At 37.6% G+C, this 22,658-nt stretch overlaps 1 protein-coding gene across 4 annotated transcripts in view; it reads left to right on the top strand.

The window, feature by feature from the left end:
• CC2D2A (coiled-coil and C2 domain containing 2A) overlaps window positions 1-22,658 on the top strand; it is a 118,255-nt gene that overhangs the window by 44,743 nt on the left and 50,854 nt on the right. For all 4 annotated transcript variants that reach the window (XM_034771707.1, XM_034771710.1, XM_034771706.1 and 1 more), the window contains exons 13-20: window positions 868-974; window positions 5,388-5,528; window positions 6,353-6,509; window positions 12,668-12,906; window positions 15,259-15,436; window positions 16,840-16,996; window positions 18,295-18,442; window positions 20,366-20,504. In XM_034771707.1, the coding sequence (XP_034627598.1) occupies window positions 868-974; window positions 5,388-5,528; window positions 6,353-6,509; window positions 12,668-12,906; window positions 15,259-15,436; window positions 16,840-16,996; window positions 18,295-18,442; window positions 20,366-20,504 (1,266 nt within the window). The remainder of the gene's footprint in view (window positions 1-867; window positions 975-5,387; window positions 5,529-6,352; window positions 6,510-12,667; window positions 12,907-15,258; window positions 15,437-16,839; window positions 16,997-18,294; window positions 18,443-20,365; window positions 20,505-22,658) is intronic.

The raw sequence follows: 22,658 nt of genomic DNA, 5'->3' as shown, positions 1-22,658 counted from the left end.
TATGGCCATTGTTATGTTCCTATTGTCAAGATTAGGCTGAAAGAAAACATCAGAAAGAATTATTTTATTTGAGAGGAAGAACAGTCTTGTAGTTAAGGCACTAGATAGGGACTCAGATTTAATTCAGCCTGCCAAAACCTACCTGAGTGACATCAAGCAAGTCATTTAATCTCACTGTGCCTCAGATTCCTATCTGTAAAATATGGGTAACAATAATTCCCTATCCTCTCTGGATGTTGTGAAGAAAAATTAATGAATTTTTGTGAGGTGCTTAGATACCAGCACGATAGAGGGAAGGTAAATAGATATACTCAGCAGAAATGCAAAAGTATTTGGTTAGATTTGAATCCTGAACAGATTTTTCATAGTGTGTTTATTTACCACATTGATATATTTAGCCTTTTTTGCTATTTAAAGTTTGCATTGCTTTCAGTTGAGTAGTGATCATAGAACATTTTGTCCATCAAGGCGATGTACTGTAGACAAAATGTTTACAAGCAGCTAAGTGCTTGTTTCATTAGTCTATAGATAAGTAAAAGTGATCCTCTTCTATATTTGTTTGCAGTTCCATTGTCCTTGTTTCAAGTTCACTCCTGTCATGACTGTTGAACCATGAATACTAATCTATGAGGTTTCTGTAGTTTTTGGTTTCACTCATGAATCTCTGAAATCATCATTTGCGGAGATACAAAGTGGGTACAGAAACTAAATCCTTAATCTGTTTCCAATTACCTTGTTGGAGTAGCAGTTTCCTATCATACAGTGGCTAACTGGTTCATTTCAGGTTACATGGTATGCAGTACAGTTTCCTCCATAAATTCTGAAACCATCTATGAATTGTTGGTTTGTTTTTGCTTTTTGTTTAAGCTGCATGCTCTGAGGAATGCTGTACAGAGTAGTTTGGACAACAGTGGAACCAGTGTCTCAAATCCTGTAGCACAACAGAGCGTAACTGAATATAAATTTGTAATCAGGTAGGTACGGATTCATTAGATCACTTTTTTTCAGAATTTTATGCCTTTTTTCTTTATTTCTGCATGTACAGAACTAAAACCAAGCCAAACTTGACACTTTATGGTAAAGTATTATGCATGTGAAGTAAACAGCCCAGGTTATGAATAAAGAAATGTGTGTACAGAATAAGATTGTGCAGTGTTTCACATTACGTTCCAAAAATCATTTTAATGTTATGATTTTTTTTCTGGTTGATGAATAACCAGAAATTTATATAGAGCACCAGACAGCCATATACATTTACTTGATTAATAAATGTATATGAAGTTTCAAAGTGATACAAATTTAATAGACATGATGTGTGCCCTTCTTCCCAGCATTCAATTGTCTTGTTGAAAATAGTAGTCCTGGAAACCCAAGCAATGAAATTATTATTCTGCTGCTTTTTCACTGTTAATTTTACTGTGTTCTTGTAAAAAATTAATAGCCACAAACAACAAGACACTACAGTTGTCAGCTAAACTACAACTATGCAGTATGGGGAATTCAGATTTCTCCACTTGGAGAATCTCAGTTAATAACAGCAAGGGTGAAATCTTGGCCCCATTGAAGTCAGTGGGAGTTTTACTCTAAGGATTTTTCTTCTTGGTAGGCCAAATACTAGAGAGCAGTTTAATTACAAACATAATCAAGTCTGATTCCAGCCAACAGAGGCTGTTGTTACATGTAGTCAGTACATTACTTCCCTATGCGGTAAAGCTCATTGTCAAGCATATGAGGTTTCTAAGAGCCTAAACCCGAGTCAGAAACCAATTGGTATTAGATCATACAGGCCTCATAGACATAAGTTAAACTGCACTAAATTCTTGTAATGTTCACTCTAATTGCCTTTATGTGGTGAATTTGGTAAGGTGTGAGGGAAACATGCACCGATGTCACTAGTGCTTTGTTGAGAAAAAAGAAAACTTCAGTCTACAGGCCTGTCAATTTGGCATTTTTCATGTGGAGTCAAATAAGCTATCACTTTTCATGTGTACTAAACTCTTTTTTTTTCCAAATTGTACACTTTTGTGGGGACTTGGGTTAATTTTAGATGTAATTGGTTTCAGTCTCCAATTTATTAATAATTAACAATAAAGCAAAATTTACATAATTTTTATTTAGCTTGTGATAATACAAAGTGAAATGGTAAATTTTCCTTCTGCTTGTTTAAAGAATGATTTTTAAAATGTGTTAGTGAAATTTGTGAATGTTTTATTGCTCCTAAAGGAACAACGTATTTCTGGAAAAAGTTTTGGAACATTTTTGGTTTTCTGACAGAATTGTCAACATCTGAGCAGTATCTGTCATCAGTTGGGAACAGCTGTTATTCCCTCCTGTTTGGCCTAATTGTGGCAAATTCAATTTTAATTCAATTCAAAAGGGGGATTTTATCTTACATAGTTGGAGTCATTGCTAACTAAAGGCCCCATTCAGCACTCCCTTCAGAACTCCTGGGCCTTAAGAATTTATATATATTTTTAGTTTTGAATCAGTGGCACTCTCTGCAGATGTAAGAGCCTGCCTGCATGGAGCTCATAGCAGGTTTGAAGCTTAGACCCTGATCTAGCATAAGAGTGCACCCTTTTACCCACACAGAATCCTGTTGAAGTCATTGGAGCTTCATTTGGGCACAGGGGTACACTTGCATGCAGTGATTAATCCTTAGTGACTATTCTGCAGGTAGGAAAAAATGCCTGCTGACTATGAAAGGAAAACCTTAGACTATCAGCGTGGTTGTGTAATCCCCAGGTCTAGTTTAGATGCTAAAGTCTCTTAAATTGTACTCCTTTAATTAAAATATTTAATGCTATAGTTTTAATTACCTAATGCTTAGCTCACAATAAAAGATTCTTAAGATTTCTGAACCTACTGAATACATTAACAGAAGTAGAGAGAGTACCATGGTCACCATTAAATAGTTAACATTTGCCAACAGTACCATACTATTGTACCTGAGAGATTACAGTATTTCCCACTACTTATCATTAGGACTTAATGATGATATCCTAAATATCAGAGTGTTGCTTAGTGTTGACTTTTTAATGGTGATCGCTATGCTTGTAGTTGGAGCTCAAATTACAGCTAGGAAACAGAAGAGTTCTGGGTAAAAATTGATTTCATACTGGGATGCTTACTCATTGTGAGACCTTGTGGAAAATCACTTGACCTCTGTCTCAGTCATCCTGGCTGTAAAACTGGATAAATTCAAGATCTCATCTGGTTTTCAGTGCCACATTAGACTTTATTTACTATAAACAAATATATTACAGAAAAAGAAAATGCCTTTGGCCATGAAATCCAATTTGTATGTGTGTCTTCTGTGCAAAAACAAATGTGCATGAAGACATTTTTTTAAATGACTCTCTTCAGTCCCTATGCATTACTTTACATGACAGAGTCATTGCAAATACTGGTCTTTGATAACCACAGACATGAGATAAATTAACTGTTTCATAAACTCCAGTTTGTCCCTTGGATGCTTGTTCTTACTTAGAAACATGTTGTTTCTTTATATTAGTAAGTGATCGGTGGTATCCTTCACTTCTGGATAGAAAAGAGGACTTCCTTTTTGATTTGAAAAGAGTACTGTGCCTTTCTGGCCCTAGGAAGCTAATTGATTGCTGAAATGCTCTCAGTTAAACTCTGAGAACCTTTCCATTTTGGTTGATGTCAGTGGACTCGTTGAGTATGCTTTGGTTAGTTTCTCATATGTTGCTGTCATTGCAGACCATATGAGATCATAGGGCTATAAAGTGTAGTTTTTTGCTACAATAAGAGGTGTTTACTTTATGCCGCAGGGCCACTCTACTTTTAAGTGCTGAATCATATTTAGCTTTTACATATGCCCATGTCAAGAAAATAATGCAAAGACTCTGATTATATTAAAATTAAGCATATTTTTAAAGAATCATCTTTATAACTTAAACATTTTATTAAAGATATTATTGAAATGAAACTTAGGGTATATCAACACAGCAAAAAACCTGTGGCAGTGAGTCTCAGCTCCTGGGTCAACTGACTCAAGCTCTCAGAGCTCAAGCTATGTGGCTAAAAATAGCAATGTAGACGTTTCCACTTGTTCATATTAACACATACATTAAAAACAATATATGTTACATAGGAAACTAGCACAAAGAAGTCCAAGAGATGGAGCAAAACAAATACAAAACAAACAACACTGTAACAAACAAACTGGAAAAAAACCGAGGAGTCCGGTGGCACCTTATAGACTAAAAGATTTATTTGGGCATAAGCTTTTGAGGGTAAAAACCCCCACTTCTTCAGATGCACTTCAGTGGCGTTTTTTTTACCCACAAAAGCTTATGCCCAAATAAATCTGTTAGTCTTTAAGGTGCCACTGGATTTCTCATTGTTTTTTGTGGATACAGACTAACACAGCTACCCCTCTGATAAACTGGAAAGGAAGATACATTTTGGTTCTTGACTGGAAACATGCAATGGACTTCTGGCAAACTGAGAGGAATATCACTGGAGTGTGGCAAGCCACGATAGTCGTCAGTTCCAGTCCCAGTGATCTCATTTGCCATATTAGTAAATTGATGGGCCTCTTGTGTAAAACTTTGAATCATACTTGCCAATACAGGTTGTGGAGTGCAGTATCTCGGAAGGTCTGTATTTAATCTCTATAAAAATTATTTAAAAGCAGAAGCAAAGTTAGTATAAGTAATGAATATAAGCTATTGAATATCCACGTCTTAAATTAGAGGGTTTTTTAGTACCATATTATAGAATAATATCTTTTAGTTTATATCATTTAAAAAAAAAAGACAATTGTTACAGCCAGGACAGTATTGACAAAAGATTATGTTCATCCTAAATAGTCATTTACATAGGAAATGTTTAGTCTGGTCTTCAAGAAGTACATGAGTGTATATGTAAGTGCTTAAGGAAAGGCAATACCAATACCATAATGCAATGGAAGACAGAAATGGTTCCAAGTCAAATATCCCTTCCAAGTCAAAAGAAGTTAATTTTGTTAGTGTTTCGAATGCTCCAGGGCCATGACTTGATTTAATTACTTCATAGCAGAAGTATAATTCTCCTGAGTTGCTGTTTACACACATTGACTTTAAAATGTTTTTAATAATGTATGGCTTTAATAAGCCTTTGTATAAGAGATGGAGAGCTCAAGATAATTAACTGTAATTAAAGTCACATTGTCCAGAATTCAGCAGAATAGAATACAGAGCTCTAAAGAAAGCCACATTCTGTCATCTTCAAGTTTGAGTTTGTTATACTATCTTGGATTGTAGTAAAGTCCATCAATTAGATTGAAAACCACAACATGTGGTTTTTCAGTATTATAAGTTCTCGCTGGATTGTTCCATCAAGTTATGCAAGTTTAAGTTTGTACGTATATATATTTATAGGCAAACGAGAAGACTTCGTGATGCTGAACAAGAAAAAGACCGAACGTTGCTGAAGACTATTATAAAAGTTTGGAAAGAAATGAAATCCCTGCGTGACTTTCAGAAGTTTACTAACACACCCATGAAACTCTATTTGAGAAAGTATGTTTTGATAACATTTTTGTTACTTCATGTGCTAGCAATGGGATTTTATTGCATGTTGCCATATTTGAGAGTTCACAAGTAACATGAAAAAGGCACAACGATAAGCTTTTAGTAGCAAGTTCTGGTATCACCTTTTTTTTTTTTTTTTTTGAACAACAAGTAATTACAATAACTGAGAGAAATTACTAGAGGGTAATGTCCAAAGTCAGAATTGTTTAGTTCATTGTGTATAGTTACTATCTGCTGTCAATTAGCATCTATCACAATTCTTAAAACTAAGCTCATCCCTCACACCATTTTGCAGTCTTATAACTAAATACTAGATATAAATTGTTGTTCTTAGAATATCTCACACATTTTATGCACTCATGTAACTAGCTATGTGTTCATTACAAATTAATTATAATGTGCAAGACAAAGGAAAAATAATTGCTAATTACTGCTGACCATTAAAAATTATCTTAAGGAATAATTTTTATATTCTTTATTTATTATTATTACTATTATTTATTAGTATTATTGTGGCACCTAGGAGCCCTTGGCATGGCCGAGGACCCTATAAGGTTTGTTATTTCGTAATAAGAAGTTTATTAGGATTCCAAAGGCCTGCTTTGTGTTTAGAGCTTCAGATACTATGACAAAGATAACCTAGTAATACTGATATATCCTATGTGCTGAAAATTGCTTGAAAACTTACCTGTACATGAAAGCATAAGTTAAAAATGCGAATGCATTTATCAACAGAATACATTTTTGTTATAATGAAAGGAGCCAATAGTAGTGTACAATATATTTGTAAATTATAATTAATTGTTTTGAAGGGAAGAGGTTGACCAGAGATCAGATAAAAAAATCTATGAAGCAGAAATTCAGGCTGAAATAAATGAACTATTAGAAGAATACATGGAAGAGTATGAAAAGAAAATGGAAAAATACAAAACTGAGCTACAAGAGTGGAAATCTTGGAAAAAGGCACAGGTTTGTGTAAACAACACAGTCTATAAAATTGCATTTTTGCCAAGTGTATTTTTAAGATATCTCTTGTTATGGTAGAAATAGCTTGAAGATCAGTATAGCCATCACAAATTGTTAAGTGTAATGGAATTCAGTTTGGTAAATTATTTATGTTTAGGATTGTTACTAAATTAACTTATGTCAAATAAATGGTATTTAAGTGCAATAGTTGTAGTGGAGTAGAACAAGTTAAACTTTCTCTAAGAAGTTTATTCTGTAGTGGTGATTGTTTTGTCTGATGTTGGTTTTCAAACTTCTTTGCTTACATTTCAGCACTGAAATGGTTTCATTAAATTAGGTTAAACAGTTTTGCTGTATGCATGTTAAATTCAAGTCCCTGTGATTGTGAATGATTTTCCTTGTCACTTCAGGAGTTAAAATGAATATATTTCTCATAGTTAACAGTGAAACAATAAGATGTTTCTGGTGAACTGGCAGTCAATACCAAATGTCCAGTTACATCAAATAACTATTTAAAACTAGAAAATGCAATGAACTAATGTACTAGTTTTTCATTTCTTCAGAGCTGTATTAATATTTGTCTTAGAATACAAATTAAGGGCTCAGTTGTTCCTTGAAGATACAGCTGTATGCAAGAGAAGGGGATTCCAAGGTACACAGAACCAACTGTGATCACCAGAGATGATTGTCTAGAGCAGCCACAATACTTTCCAGAGCTTCCTGGCAGTACAGACACAATATCGTCCTTTTAAAGAGTGCAATGTGTGCTTTTTGCAAGCCTGGGCAGCTCTTGTCCCAGAATGGGAAAGGTCATGGCCCTGCTCCCTCCACACTTCCTTTGGGAAGCACTAGGAACTCTGATGAGGAGGAGGTGTCCGAGTAGTGTAAGGATTTCAATTGTACTTTGCCCATGCAGTTTCTTTTAGTGGTCTTATGCACCAGCTATCGTTTTTATTCAGGCACCAGCTATCATTTCTGTTCAGGAGAAGCCCATGTGTCAAATAATAGGGGCCTTGTCAATTAAGATTGGGGTGCATTGATTAAACTGTCTAATATATTTTCATTAATAACAAATGGTTTTTGTTACCGCTATCACTTTGTTTCTTCCGGGGCCACTCATTCTCCCTGGGATTAATAAAATAATCTAACCGAGAAGTGCCAATTTTAGTATGTCATGGTTGTTAGCGTAGAAAGGCAGAGGGAGAAAGATGGTTGAATGCTTTTAGCTTTTGTCTTAATAGCACTTCTACAAAGGTGGCCTGTAAATATTCCCACTTATGGGCTACACCCCCCTCAGCAACTCCTTTTGCCCCAACTGTCCTGAGTTTGGGGACCTTCTGTTGTTGTTGGTTTATTTGTGATATGATAGTACCTAGATATCATCATTAGTAATAAGGGCCCCCTTGTTCTAATCATTGTACAGACACATAATGTAAAGACAAATCTTGCCCCAAAGAGCTACAATCTAAATATATTATGAGAGACAACAGGTGGAAATAATGAATAGATGGGGGGAATGCAAGATACCAGTAAGACAATTATGATCAATGTAATCCAACACAGGAGCTGCCTAGCCGTTGGTGAGTGTCTTGTAGCTCTCATAGCAGAGTTGAGTTGTAAAGGCGAGATTTGAAGGAAGATACGGTAGTGGCTATGCTGATTTTTGGGAGAGCTCCTCCTATGCATAAAGATTGTAATTGGAGGAAGAATGAAGGTGTTGAGGGGAAATTTGTCTATGGGCAATGAAAGATGCTTTTGTTGATAGAGCAGAGGTAGGGGTTGACAGCTCAATAACATGTAAGAGATAATAGGCAGGATGAGGCTAAACCAGAAAGAACCTTAAAAGCGAAGGCAAATAGTGTTTGATGCAGTGGAGAAGAGGCACCAGTGGAAGGATGCAGAAACGGGGATGATGTGGTTGGAGCCAGAAGCCAGGGTGTTCTTTGCAGTGGCTTTTTGAATGGATGAAGAAGGGGAGAAAAACAGTTCCTATTGGGACCTGTAACCTTTGATTTATGTGTTCCCAATTAGTAACTTAAAAATAAGGAATAAAACCAAATGGAATTCTTTAAGGTTTGAGCCTCCAGAGTATTTACAGCTAATTTAATGTAGTGGAGGTCTGTGAATGGTACTGAGTGCTAAAATTGAAAACTTTATTTAATATAAAATATTTAAGCAAACAGGCATTACAATATAACCATACACTGTGTTTATACTCTCATTCTTAGATGAAGTACTGCATTTAGGGGTGATCAATCACTAATTGAGGAGAACGGGTATAATCATTTCTCTAATGGTACCTTGATAGTGGATGGGTGTGTCTAATCTAAAATTAGCGCACTACCCTTTTTATAATCAATTATAAGAATACCCCTTAATTAATCAACATTAAGTCCACATTTTAATCATAATTAAATATATTTTACTTTCGCATTAGCTATTTAACATTAATTGTCATTTTAGTTAACATCTGTGTAAATACCATACCATTAACTATCAATATAGATAGCATTTTCCAGCACCTTAACATTTTATCTAAAACACTTGTAAAAACCAGTTAGGACCAAAACATGTTTACAGTATAACCAGGAATTGTGTCCTAATTTATCTTCAACTTGCCTCTAAATTGTCTCACTTTACGTTACTCATAGTTTACCAGGCCTCACTTAACTATTGTCAAGCCTGTTTTTACAAAATAGATTTTTGGATGTTTCTATATAAATATAAGCAAGCATCATCTCTATAGGCTACAGATGAGACAAGGCCTTACATGTTTGAAACTGAGATTATAAAAGGATCTATGATCCTCAACCACCTCAGGTCTTTTTTTTTTTTTTAAGTTAGGTGCGGGTATATATATCACTCCATGCCAGCAGAGCACTTTTTTGGTGTGTGGGGGTGGTGGTGCTTTGTTTTTTGTTTTGTTTTAGCCACAAATATCCTGATAGTTTACTATCATTATTGGAGTTTTGATATCTTAGATTATAGTCTAAAGAGTTTCTAGATAATTTGGTGGGCATAATAAAAGGAGTAGAAGGAAGAAAGATGATAAAAAAATAGAGCAGAGTAAGGCGAAAGAAAAGCAAGCAAAGGTGTTAGAAATAACAGTTGTGCATCTAGTTTGACTGGATGTGGGAATCAAAGGGAGAATTTCTATGGGTCTGTGCTATGCAAGAGCTCATGATCATAATGGTCCCATCCGTCATTAAAATCTATTAATCATAGCATTCAATTAATAAATTTATACCAATGTAAAACAAATATTTCAACAAAACTGTCATGTTGTTATTTGAACATTCCCTAAAACAGTATTTCTAAGAGAGACATTCATGAGATCTATTGACTGATCAGCAGTTACTGTACTATTAATTAGAGACATGGTGCTACATGGCAGGTAAAGTTTACCAAGCAGATAAGAATTATACTGCTCCAATCCCCTTGTTCAGTTGTAAGTTCATAGATTCCAATGTCAGAAGGGGCTATTGTGATCGTGTAGACTGACCTCCTGTATAATGCAGGCCACAGAACTTCCCCAAAGTAATTCCTAGAGCATATATTTTAGAAAAGCATTCAGTCTTGATTTTAAAACAGCCAATAATGGAGACTCCACCATGAACCTTGATAAAGTGTTCAGGGGTTAATTCCCCTGACTGTTAAATATTTATGCCTTATTTCCAGTCTGAATTTGTTCCAGTCATTGAATCATGTTATACTTGTCTCTGCTACATAGATGAGCCCATTATCAAACATTTGTTCCCCATGTAGGTTCTTAGACTATAATCAAGTCACCCCTTAGCTTTTTTTTTAAGCTAAATAGATTGAGCTTCCTGAGTCTTTCACTAGAAGGCATATTTTCTAATCCTTTAATAATTCTCGTGGCTCTTCTCTGAACCCTCTCCAATCTATCACTATCCATCTTGAATTGGGGACACCAAAACTAGACGCAGTATTCCAGCACTGATCCCACTAGTACCAAACATAGACGCAAAATAACCTCTATTCTAACTCAAGATTCCCCTGTTCATGCATCCAAGGATTGCATTAGCCCTTTTGGCCACAGCATCGCACTGGGAGCTGATTATCCACCATGACCCCCAAATCTTTTTCAGAGTCATTGCTTCCCAGGATAAATCCACCATCTTGTAAATCTGAATGCTTCTGATAGCAGCAGGAACACTGGCGCACCTGGGCAGTCAGTAAGACCAAAGGTGAAAAATGATTGCATTTACTAGCAGAGGAGAGAAGAGAACTGAAGAGCAGCCCATTGTATACATAATTAAGGCTACATTTTAGTCATGGGTATTTTTTGTAAAAGTCATGGACAGGTCACGGGCAGTAAACAAATATTCATGGCCCGTGACCTGTCCATGACTTGTACTATACCCCTGACTAAATATTGGGAGTGCCGCGGGTGCTGGGGGGGGCCCGCAGGTGCTGGGGGCAACGGTAGCCCAGGGGGCGCTGCAGGGGGCGGCAGCCTGAGGGACGCTGTGGGTGCGAGTAGCTCGGGACCCCTGCTGGTGCTGGGAAGGAGGGTTGGCAGGGCTGGCAGGCTCCCTACCCGGCTTCTGGGATAGCGACGACATGTCTCTCCCTAAGCTCCTAGCTCCATTCACTGCCAGCTCTGCAGCTCCCATTGGTCAGGAACTGCAGCCAATGGGAGCTGCGGGGGCAGTGCTTGTGGGTGGAGGCAGCAAGTGGAGCTAGGAGCTGAGGGAGGGATATGTTGCCACTTTGCCCCCCCCCCAAGGTAAGTGCTGCCCCTCCCATGTCCCAACCCCTTGCCCTGAGCCCCCCACCCAAACTTCTGCTGCTGGGAGGGTGGGGTGGGCTGTGACCCAAGACTGCCCCAGCAGCAGCCGGTGCGACTGGCCCAGGAGCTGCCTGAGCTCCTCGGGCAGCCCAAGAGCCAGCAACACCGGCCGCTGCAGAAGACACAGAGGTAACAGAAAGTCACAGAATCAGTGACCTCCATGGCAAACTCACAGCCTTATACATGATATCTAATCATTATAATCACTTTTAAAATATAAAATAGCTGGCTCAATGGCTTAGTGAAAATACAGCTGCTCTGTGGGAGATCTGTTTCTGTTTCTTGGACTTTGGATCACTGGGGACCAGAAGAATTGCAGTAGTAATTATCAGAGGGGTAGCCGTGTTAGTCTGAATCTGTAAAAAGCAACAGAGGGTCCTGTGGCACCTTTAAGACTAACAGAAGTATTGGGAGCATAAGCTTTCGTGGGTAAGAACCTCACTTCTTNTCTTTTTATTATTCTTAAAGGATTATATAAAGTTCTCCCACTCTTCGGTCCAACTTCATTTATTCTGCGGCTAGTAGTTCTCTGCATTCATATAGCTAAACAACAGGCTTAACTTGACTATCTCAAAGAATACACTTACAAATTCTGAATTTGCTTGAGTAATCATTGTGAAACTTTCGATTTTCTCTTTAGCCTGAGCCACCAAGTTTGTCCTTTGTTAGGGCTGACAGCCATTCCCAGGATCATATTTGACTCTTTAACTGACATAGGTAAAGACTGACATAATTACTACTAAAAAGCACCAGAAGGTCCTGTGGCACCTTTAAGACTAACAGTAGTATTGGGAGCATAAGCTTTCGTGGGTAAGAACCTCACTTCTTCAGATGCAAGAAGTGAGGTTCTTACCCACGAAAGCTTATGCTCCCAATACTACTGTTAGTCTTAAAGGTGCCACAGGACCTTCTGGTGCTTTTTAGTAGTAATTATGTCAGTCTTTACCTATGTCAGTTAAAGAGTCAAATATGATCCTGGGAATGGCTGTCAGCCCTAACAAAGGACAAACTTGGTGGCTCAGGCTAAAGAGAAAATCGAAAGTTTCACAATGATTACTCAAGCAAATTCAGAATTTGTAAGTGTATTCTTTGAGATAGTCAAGTTAAGCCTGTTGTTTAGCTATATGAATGCAGAGAACTACTAGCCGCAGAATAAATGAAGTTGGACCGAAGAGTGGGAGAACTTTATATAATCCTTTAAGAATAATAAAAAGAAATTTCCAACTAACTATTTGCAATGTGTAAGGAAAGTAGAACAGTCAGAAATAACTAAACATAGTGTATATTTTGACCAAAACAATTGCAAGTAGAACACTTTGGAGGAAAATTCTGTATTTTCTATATGCAGAAGACCAAGAAGAAAAAGAAAAGAAAACAAAGTCAAGACCAAGAGGAAGAAGAAGCAGAGGAGTCAGAATATGGTGAGGAACCAGTAAAACCCATTCTTCCTAAGCTGGCTAATAGGCTGGAGGTAGAGCAACAAGTTAGAGAAAAAGCTGTCAACATCAGGAGGAAACCTGGAGAACCGGTTTTAATTCCTGAGTTGAGCCTGACGGGAAGTGTAACTCCTAATGATCTGTGCCCCAGGTAAGATTGCTCTGAGACATTTATGGTTCTCTACAGATTAATTTGTCATTTATTATGTTAGGCAGGTGAGGTAATATATATTTTTTCTTTTGGTGGAAGGGACAAACTTTCATGGTTCACAGATCTCTTTCTCAGGTCTTTGAAGCTTGAAAGCTTGTTGCTTCCACCAACAGAAATATATTACCTCATCTTCCTTGTCTCTCTCATATCCTGGGACTAACACATCTGCAACACTGCAAGTACTTATTATTTTGTCATTATCAATCTTCTGTTTGAATATTATTTATTTTATTTATTTATATTTAATTTAAATTAATTCAACTTTAGAAATACATTCTGAACACCCTGCTTAGCCTAGCTATTGGAATGTTCAGCATCTTCTTTCTAAAGTTGGTATAATTTTATTAAGTTCCATTGTAGGTCACATTTAAGATCCTGCATATATTTTAACGTTGGGCAAAATCCTGCAGGTTCCTCCGTGGCCAAGGAGGGCCCTACATGCAGTGGAAGAATTGCAGTACCAATGTCACTAGAAAGAACAGGTGTAAAGTCAAGAGGCCATTCACTGAACTTTGGTAGCTCTTTATGTATCATGGAGTCCAGCTCTGTGACAGCTCCCTGTGGGAATGAGGATGAGTATCTGTAGATGCGCTGAGGGAGTGTCAGGGAAATGTGGTGGGTCCAGTGGATCAGTAAACTGCACAGATCCACTGACCACGAATCCTTTAGAGAGGGAGGAACAGTGGGCCATCATCACCTGTACAACTATGAGCTGTTGTAATATCTGTGGCCTAGCTGCATATGTTAAAAATGTCACACACACTCCACTCAAACCAAATACAAAGTCCCTTTATCTCAGGCTGTGGGCAAGATACTTAGGGACAGAATCATTTTCACAACCCAAAGTTAAAGGGAAAGGCGCCTCTGCATCTGTAACTCATGGAATGTAGCAGATGCCAGCCTAGCCCCCTCCCATGTAAAGTGTATAGATGCACAGTCTTCACAGATTGTTGACCCTCTGGTTGACTCCAACTCCTCCCCCTGTATTTTCCTGTTCCTACTACAGCCCAATACTGGGGCTTTGTAGAGGTTTTGGGGATGTTGGCAGTGACAGACAGCGAAATCAAAGGCAGAGTATGGGCAGCTGTGCAACTAAAATGTAGCCATTACTACAGACCAAGGACTATATTAGCTTCTGTAGTCACTACATCTCCCCACTCCCAGTTGAGTTTTGTGGCCAGTAGATACTTGCAGGCAATAGTCCTTATTCCTCTGCCTGCCCGCAACACCCAACACCCCTATGCACTCCTCTTCCCAGCCTCACTCATGTAGTGGAGCCACAGTGGTTAGTCTGCAATTTTGGGACTTCCACAACCATGGAGGAGGTTGAAGAATTTCACCAAATGTGAATGTTTTTTGTTTCCCCCCACATCAGTTATGTATACAAACAACCATTTTTGCAGTTGATAGATGTTAAACTAAGGCTGCTTGCCTTCTCCGTGGTTTAGGCCACTATGAGCACATCACACCTGAGCCCAAGTCCCTCCATAAGCTCCCAGGCAGCTTTGAAAAGGCTTTTCCACCATAAGAATAACACGCACAACATTGACACTCCCTTCTGCCCAAAAACCTCCAGTCAACAAATAAACAAAAAATGGCCCTGAAGGAAACCAACCTTTTTAAAAATTATTTAAATCTTAAAAAAAAAAGTAAAAAAATAAAAAACAAGCAGACTTTTTACACTTGAAAAGGGAGAAATGTCAAAGACTCCATGAAATCCACTAGAAACTTCACTCACTATCAATGTTATGTGGAAGGTGCTCAGACACCATGTGACAAGCAGTAGATAGAGAGAGAAGAAATTTACACATTGTCAGTGTTTCACAGTTTAACACAGATTATTTAATGGGTTTCAATGTCTTAAACTGTTCCATATCAAGGTTATGCAGAAAATAGCTTTAGCATAAACCATTCCTGTTGCTGTTTCTCTTTCACACTGCCAGGATATTTTAGATCCTGACTGCTTTTGATATTGTTTATAATTTATAATTTGTGGGGGAAAGAATTTTCACTAGATGAACAGGTCAGATTTTATCTCCACTTGAGGCACTTGAGTAAGAGGCAAAAGTTTATTATAAAAGCTTTTTGCATGCATGAGAAATCAAAGTAACTGTGGAATTCCCAAGTCATTTTCCTGTGTAGTGATGTTTCTATAGAGTAATTAACTGGCCTATATTTGATTTTGTCTCTTGCTTTCTCTTCAGTAATCAGACTCCTATAAAATACCCCAAAGAGTAAAGATATTTTGCACAAAATCTCTCTTGCTACAATTTATGTTTAACATGTTCACAGGGCAGAAGTTTTAAGACGAGAAGATGTAAAGAAACGTTCAGTGTTTTTAAAAGTCCTTTTCAACACTAAAGAAGTGTCGAGGACCGTCACCCGGCAAATAAGCTCAGACTTCAGAGTTCATTTTGGACAAATTTTCAATTTGAAAATATTCAATTGGCCAGAGAGTTTGAAACTTCAGGTACATAATTCTTTTGCAAGGACTCCTCTATGTAACAAATATTAAAAAGACCATTTTAATTGGTTTTATGCTTTTACTCTGTATTTTTTTTAATAGCAGCTAGAAGGTTGTAAAGCATAGGTTCTCCAGGGTCTGAATTGTTCCCTTACCTCAGCTATAAGTGACAAAGATCTAACTTGGCATTGCGTTTTTAGCCCTGGGCATGTATTGGGAGGAGAGAGGGCCAAGATTTGTCCCTTATCTCTTGGTCTGGACAGTGTGGACTAAGACTCAGAGAAGAAATTAAAACATCTTTTAAAAATACATTTAAATTAATAGGTTCTGGCTAGATTCTAGGTTTCAAAAGGGAAATTAATAAATGATCAAATTATATGGTTCAGTAGGTAAGTGAAGCAACTTTTTTACTTTTAGAGAAGCTGTGGTTTACATCACAGATAAAACAAATATGATGGCCTGTTCTACTCAGGAAACTCTTGTCCACAGAATAAAACTACTGGACAATTTGAAAAAATGTAGTACTCTTGATCAAGTTGTTAACTTGAGTTATAGAGAAGGATGCACTCTCTGAATTCTGAGAACTGCTTCATTCACTCGGAAAAGGGTAATTCAATAATGTAATGAAGCAGACAATAGCACACTTTTAAAATCCTATGTCTAAGGGTTGCCTAATGCAACATTTATCATCCAGGCTGTCTTTTCATGATACAGTTAAAGGTACACACTAGCCTCCTTTCTTCCATGCCCACTTGTGCCACCCACCCTCTTGCACAGGGACAAGGTATAGTTGCAGTCCCTTCTCTCAGTGCAAACCACCCCAAAGGGGACCAGGAGGGGAGACAGGGCCATGGCACATGGTCCTGTGGAGCTGGCCAGGCACATAGAGGGAAATAGGCTGCCCTGTCCTAAGGGCTGATATAGTGTACATGCTCTCATTTGCTGGTAGCTCAGTAAAGGGTTGTATCTTATGAGACATGGTCCCTCCAGTAGCTTCCCTGGTGTGGGGTGTTTCTGCCACCACCAAGTTGGTCAGTAGTTGCATATTGTGTAGGAAGGTAGTAAGGATTTTCATTAAAGGCTAGATGTTGCCCTAAATGCCATCAGGCATATGAGATGCGGAGGGGACACTCAGCAGCCAAAGTTGACCAAAGGGATTTTTATGAGTCAGCAAGGATTCCTCCTGGGTAGTCCCTTAGAAAATAATATTGTCCACTACTTAGTTATTGCTTTAAACACTGTACATGTGTAAATATTTAAATCGTTACTTATCAGTCTAGTATTCCTCCACCTCTTAATCATGTTAACTGCTTTTTTTCCGAACACCCTCCAACTTACTTATATCTTGTAGTAATGAGGCACCCAGAATTGAATGTAGCATTTCACTACTTATGTCTTGCTTATTTCAGATATATGAAACAATGGGACTCAGCAGCACTAACCTGTTAGCAGAAATGTTTATACCTGTTCCTGAGACTACAGTTCTCACTGGTAGAGCTCGTACAGAAGAAATAGAATTTAGCAGCAACCAGCGTGTGATGTTGGACCACGAAGGAGTTGGGAGTGGTATGGATTCTTGCTTATTCTCAGTGGTGCTTGGATTAGAATGTTTTACTCTTAGATTGAGCCCAACATATTACTTTTACATAGTTTTAGCCAAGTAAATAAAATATATTTCTGTATGTTAAGAATGTTCTGCTAGTCTCAGGCGTAAAGCATAATTCAATCAAGAGCATTTAGAATCTCTGAGACTGAGTTATATAAAACTGTCCCAGTTCACATTACTAGCTAAATTTGTGATGGGATTTTTCTTTGTCCTCCTTTGTGAAATACTTTTAGTTTTTATGTAATAAAAAATTATATGATTTTAAAAGGAGTTCTATTTGTTACTTTTCACTATGTAAAAATAGAATCCTCTCTAAAGTTTTTACTTAAGAAATATACGTAGTGGGGCAGTATGAGCTAGTATAAAATCAGCATGGCTCCACTGACATCACTGATTTACAGCAGCTGAGAACCTGGCCCTGTAAAATATATTCTTGTGTACTAGTTTTTACTCTTCCTAATTGGTTTGCTTACACACTGTAAAAATGCTTTATCACTTTTCTTGACTTCCAACAACATTAAATCCCAATAACTTCTTTTTCAGTTGGTTCCCAAAGTCCCTGCACTCCAGGCTCCACCATTTTATTATTTTTTATTTTAGTAATAAACATTTATTTAGTACTATAATATTGCACGGTATTTTACAGATTCTTTAGAGATTAACAAATTACTTTAACCATGTCCCAAGGAGTTTCCAATCTTAAATTAGACAAATGTGGCACATGAAGATAAACTAAAGAGAGGAGTAGAAAAATGGGGAATTAAGGTAAAAATAATAGTGAGAGTCGTATTGTGAAGTGAGTGACTCATACGTGTCAGTATTTTGCAATAGAGACTAGGGTAGAGCAAGAGAGCAGGAGCAGCCTACACAGGAGTGAAGTCAGTGGTGGAAGGCCAGGAGAAAGATGTGGATGCTGAGTAGAAGAGAGTGAGTGGGTTGAAGGCCACTGAGCATGCTGGATATACATAAGGCTGTACAATACATCATGGTTCCCTGGGGGCTGACTTTTCAACCATATGTCTTTTGATTACCATTCAGGAATGAAACCTTTCGGAAAAGTGAGAGCCTTCTAATAGTGGTTCAGTGTGCAGTTAGGGAAACAAATTCTTCCAAGAGTAGGTGTTGGTGCTAGTTGGTGTTAATAAGCACATTCTTTTCACAGATACTGAATTAGTGTTTCATAAATCACAATAGGATACTGCAACTTTGAAACTTACAGGAAAGATCGTTGTATATGTTGTTTTTCTCCTGGTTGTAGGTGTGCCATTTTCATTTGAAGCTGATGGTAGTAATAAGATTACTTTAATGACCTCTGGCAAAGTGTCCAATAGTGTTTCCTGGGCAATTGGAGAAAATGGAGTACCCTTAATTCCTCTAGTATCACAGCAGAAAACAGGGATTCCAAGGTAATATGCTGCAACGACGTGTTGAAAAATTTAATATATTATGGTATTTAAATTATTTGGAAAATAGGTGATTTTTAATAATCAAGCAATAACTGTCATATGGCTTTTTAAAATACAGAAACTTTTTTCTCTTATGCAGAGGATATAGAGATAATATTTTGGGTAAATATTTTAATTAACATTTTAATCTTTTAACATTTGGTTGCTAGACAGCATAAAATGCTGAAAGAAGTGGCAGCTGATGCCTTCATTATTATAATGGCCAGATAGCAAACTAGGGTCAGTGTAGTTTTTTGTTCTTGTTTCTTGTGTTAGAGTGTGAAGAGAACATTATTGGTAATCATCACCAAGAAATACAACCCTTATACAAAATACATTATGCATACAGTCTGTCTACTTTAAATGTCATTCTTATCATGGGTTGAGAGAAACTAAACCATGGGAGTTATAAAGAGGGTAGCACAGGAGTATTGTCACTGTTGCTCTTATTAACTTAATTGGTTAAAAATAAACCTGGCCTCAATCCATACTAAATTTACTTCCCAGCCACTGGTCCACGTGAGCCCTGGAAGCCTGGTAAGCTACAGAAACTAATCCCTGGTCTGTATAAGAAAATCTCCCATATCCTGAGGCTGCAAACTAGGCATTGTGGATTGCCCCTTCCCAGGGGTGTTAACTTTGGTCACTTCTGTATAATTCCAATTAACTGAATGGAGTTACACCATGGATAAATATGACTCTGCCATCAGCTCTTGGAAATTATATTATGTGACTTAACTGAGCGTGCTCAGCGTTTTCCCTGTCTTCTTAACATGGGAAATAGTTCTTCCCAGTGGTAATCCATCCGGTACTCTCTTTGACCCAAACTGCAGCCAAGAAAGAAAGTTATTCTAGATTGATTAGCTCGTACTTACTGTATGGTGGGAGGTTGAAAGATCATTAATAGCATGAGGCAGTGGCTCATTTATATGATCTCTGTTACTTCTGTACAATTGTGCAGCAGAGTTTTTTAAAATATGAATGAATGCAATGCTCATGAACAGTGCTGCATTAGCTGAAGTCCTTTGTTTGTCCATAGAACAGGTAAGGTCCATGCCTACCAGTACCATGGAACTAGGAGTGCAGGCTGCCCCCTTCAAACCTGATCTGGAGAGATCACCTCTAGGAGTGGGAGGGTATTTTGGCTATATACCCAGTCAGTGCTTGACCTCTGCTGAGCCTTTCAAAAAGGAGGCCAAATGTAGTGTGGGGGAGGGGTTCCCATTAATTTGGGCTGTCATAACTTTGCTCCTGAAAACAATTCTCACAACCTCCCTTTATTGCATCTTCTTGCTGCTGTTTTATAGAGGAATCACCTGATCCAAACCAGGTGTAGCTCCTTTCATAATCAGGGCTCACTAGCCATTAGGCCTACCAGCCCTTAAGGGCAAACCACCCTGTTACATTCAGGGTACGCTGTGAAGATGCCCATACATACATATAACTTCCCTTAGTGCTAATGGAAGTTACCTCTGTTTGTCTCTTGTTGCACAGAGGATCTATCATTCCAAAATGTAAAATATATTTAATTCCAAACACTTTCATAAACCACCATTCTGAAAATTCAAAAGCTTGATTAATTCCATAACAAAAAGCCTTCATGGTATTGTCATGGTAATTCATTTTACTGTCCTTTTCACAAAAGAAAACATTGTCCTTTTATAGATCATAAATATTTGTAGCAAAAAATACCACAATTCATGAAGAGAAAAATGCCAAAAGCTTGCTTGCTTTCTTATTGCGAGTGTGCGATTAAATTTCATATTTCCGAGTGGTGGAATTTGCAGTCAAAGTATTTTTTTTCCAAAAGATTAGTCTTTATGTTTATTATATTTCACTGATGAAAAAAAAATCTGAATCCTTTGGTATCAACTGTCATTTCAGTGCTTTAAAAAATATTGATGCCGTTGCGTCTATTGGCACATCAGGCTTAAGTGACATGAAGAAACTAGCCAAGTGGGCAGCAGAAACAAAGCTGGATCCAAATGACCCAAAAAATGCAGATCTGATGCAGTTGATAATGGTAAGAGGCTTTAATGAAACCATTTTGTTGAAGGAAGTGAAAAAAAATTATCTGCTTTAAACACAAAAAGTAACAGTTCAATTCTACATGTAGTTGATTTGCAATGCTGTTTCTTATGTTTAGCATGACATGTTGGATATTCCTAACTTTCTGTTTTCCCATAAATTTAGTATCAGTCACTAAATTAGTGGATTTTAGAATCCTTAAAAAAAAATTAAAATCTTTTTTTGTACCCTAAGCATTAAAACATAGATTGGATTCAGTAACTTTAATTTGTATGACACTTTCATGCTAACTCTGTCCCTAAATGCTTAATGTAATTATATTGGTCTCGCTGAAAGCCATTATCTTGCTCCTATTGAAGTCAATGGGAATTTTGCCATTCACTTAAAAAAATAGAATTAGGCTCTAAGTGATCATAACAACATACTCTTGCGTTTGTTTAGAGGTATGAGATCATCAGGTTCATAATTGAAACCAGGGCAAAAGTATGCTTTTTTGGCTCTTTTTAGATCTATTTTAGTTTCCCCTCAGTCTTTGTTGTTGGATTGTTTAGCTATGAGTAGTAACAGTCGATGGTACACTTCACGTTTCTCTTTCATTTAGAAAATAATCTCCCAATTGATTTTTTTGTTTGTTTGTTTGTTTGTAAAAGAGTCAAATGTTACAGATCCCAGATGCCATCACATTAGGAAGCATACATGTACATCTAGAGCCCATGGTCTCTGCCAGAACGGAGCCTAAGCTTAAAATGTGTAGCGTTCAAGCCAGTCTGGCTGGTTCTATATAATCTGGACGAAGAGATGAGAGGACAATCAAACCTTTAAACTGGATGTGTGGTTAGTTTTTACACCCCATCTTCAGTAGGAGGGTTCATCAACATCATCAAGTAATGGTACAAGGTTTACACACTGTCTGCTTTATGGAGATTCTGAGTTAGTAGAGTTTCTCTGTGCATGAAAATTATTTTTCCTTTATTCAGTAAGATTTTCTGGGCAGGTTGTTTTCCCAGAACAGATCATTAGTTTGGTTAAAGAGATTTATCTTTAAATCACCAAACAGTAAATCACAATCTTGAAAATCTGATGACATAATTTGAGATTTTTTAAGACACTGATTTTCAAAAGTCACACAATGACACAATTTACCTTACGTTTTTTAAAAATTTTGATGGAGTTAATTTAACAGTGACATTAATTATTTTTTTAAAAAATAAAAGAATCTACCTCATCACAATTTTGAAATGCATTCAGATGCTGAGCTGCATTTTCTGTGTCTCACTATATGATCAGACTTGCCTTCTTGCTGGAAGTATCATTGGAATGGCAACTTTAATTGAAAGATAAGACAGAACCATTCACAGGAATGGAGAAAATGAAACATGGTATTTCTAATAAATAATGCAAACATGAATTTGATATTGGGCACTTGATTTTGAAATGTTAAGTTAGTTTTGCATTGATATACTCATTGATTTCAGTGGTGTTACACTTGTGTGAAACTAGTGTAATGGAAAGGGAATCTGACCATATTTTTAAATTAAATAAGTATGTATGTCAGACCAAATTGTGAACCCCCTCTCCCCTGGGGAGCAGTTGTTTACACAAGTAATCCTACTGGAGGAGATGACACTGCTCAAGTGAGTAACAGCTCATTAATGGGAATGAAGCATTCACAAACTGCTCTTAGCTACCTCAAGCCTCAGTCCTGCAAAGACTTACATATGTGCATAACTTTAGTAAAGTTATACATATGAGTAGGGCCCTACCAAATTCATGGTCCATTTGGGTCAATTTTAGGGTTGTGTGATTTTAAAAATTGTAAATTTAATGATTTCAGCTATTTAAATCTGAAATTTCAGTGTTGTAATTGTAGGGATCCTGACCCAAAAAGGAGTTATGGGGAGGTTGCAAGGCTATTATAGGGGATGTTGCGGTACTGCTGCCCTTACTTCTGCACTGCTGCCTGCAGAGCTGGGCCCTCAGTCATCAGCTGCCAATATCTGGCCGCCCAGCACAGAAGTAAGGGTGGCATGGGCTGGCGGGGCACTGCCTTCAGAGCTGGGCGCCCAGCCTGCAGCCGCCGCTCTCTGGCCACCTAGCTCTGAAGCAGTGGCGGCTCCAGCCACCAGCGCTCCAAGCGCGTGTCTGGGGT

The sequence above is a fragment of the Trachemys scripta genome, chromosome 5 (genome assembly GCF_013100865.1).
Source record: "Trachemys scripta elegans isolate TJP31775 chromosome 5, CAS_Tse_1.0, whole genome shotgun sequence".
Lineage (NCBI taxonomy): Eukaryota > Metazoa > Chordata > Testudines > Emydidae > Trachemys > Trachemys scripta.
Note: the sequence above shows the minus strand (reverse complement) of the source record. Positions and strands in the feature narration are given on the sequence as shown.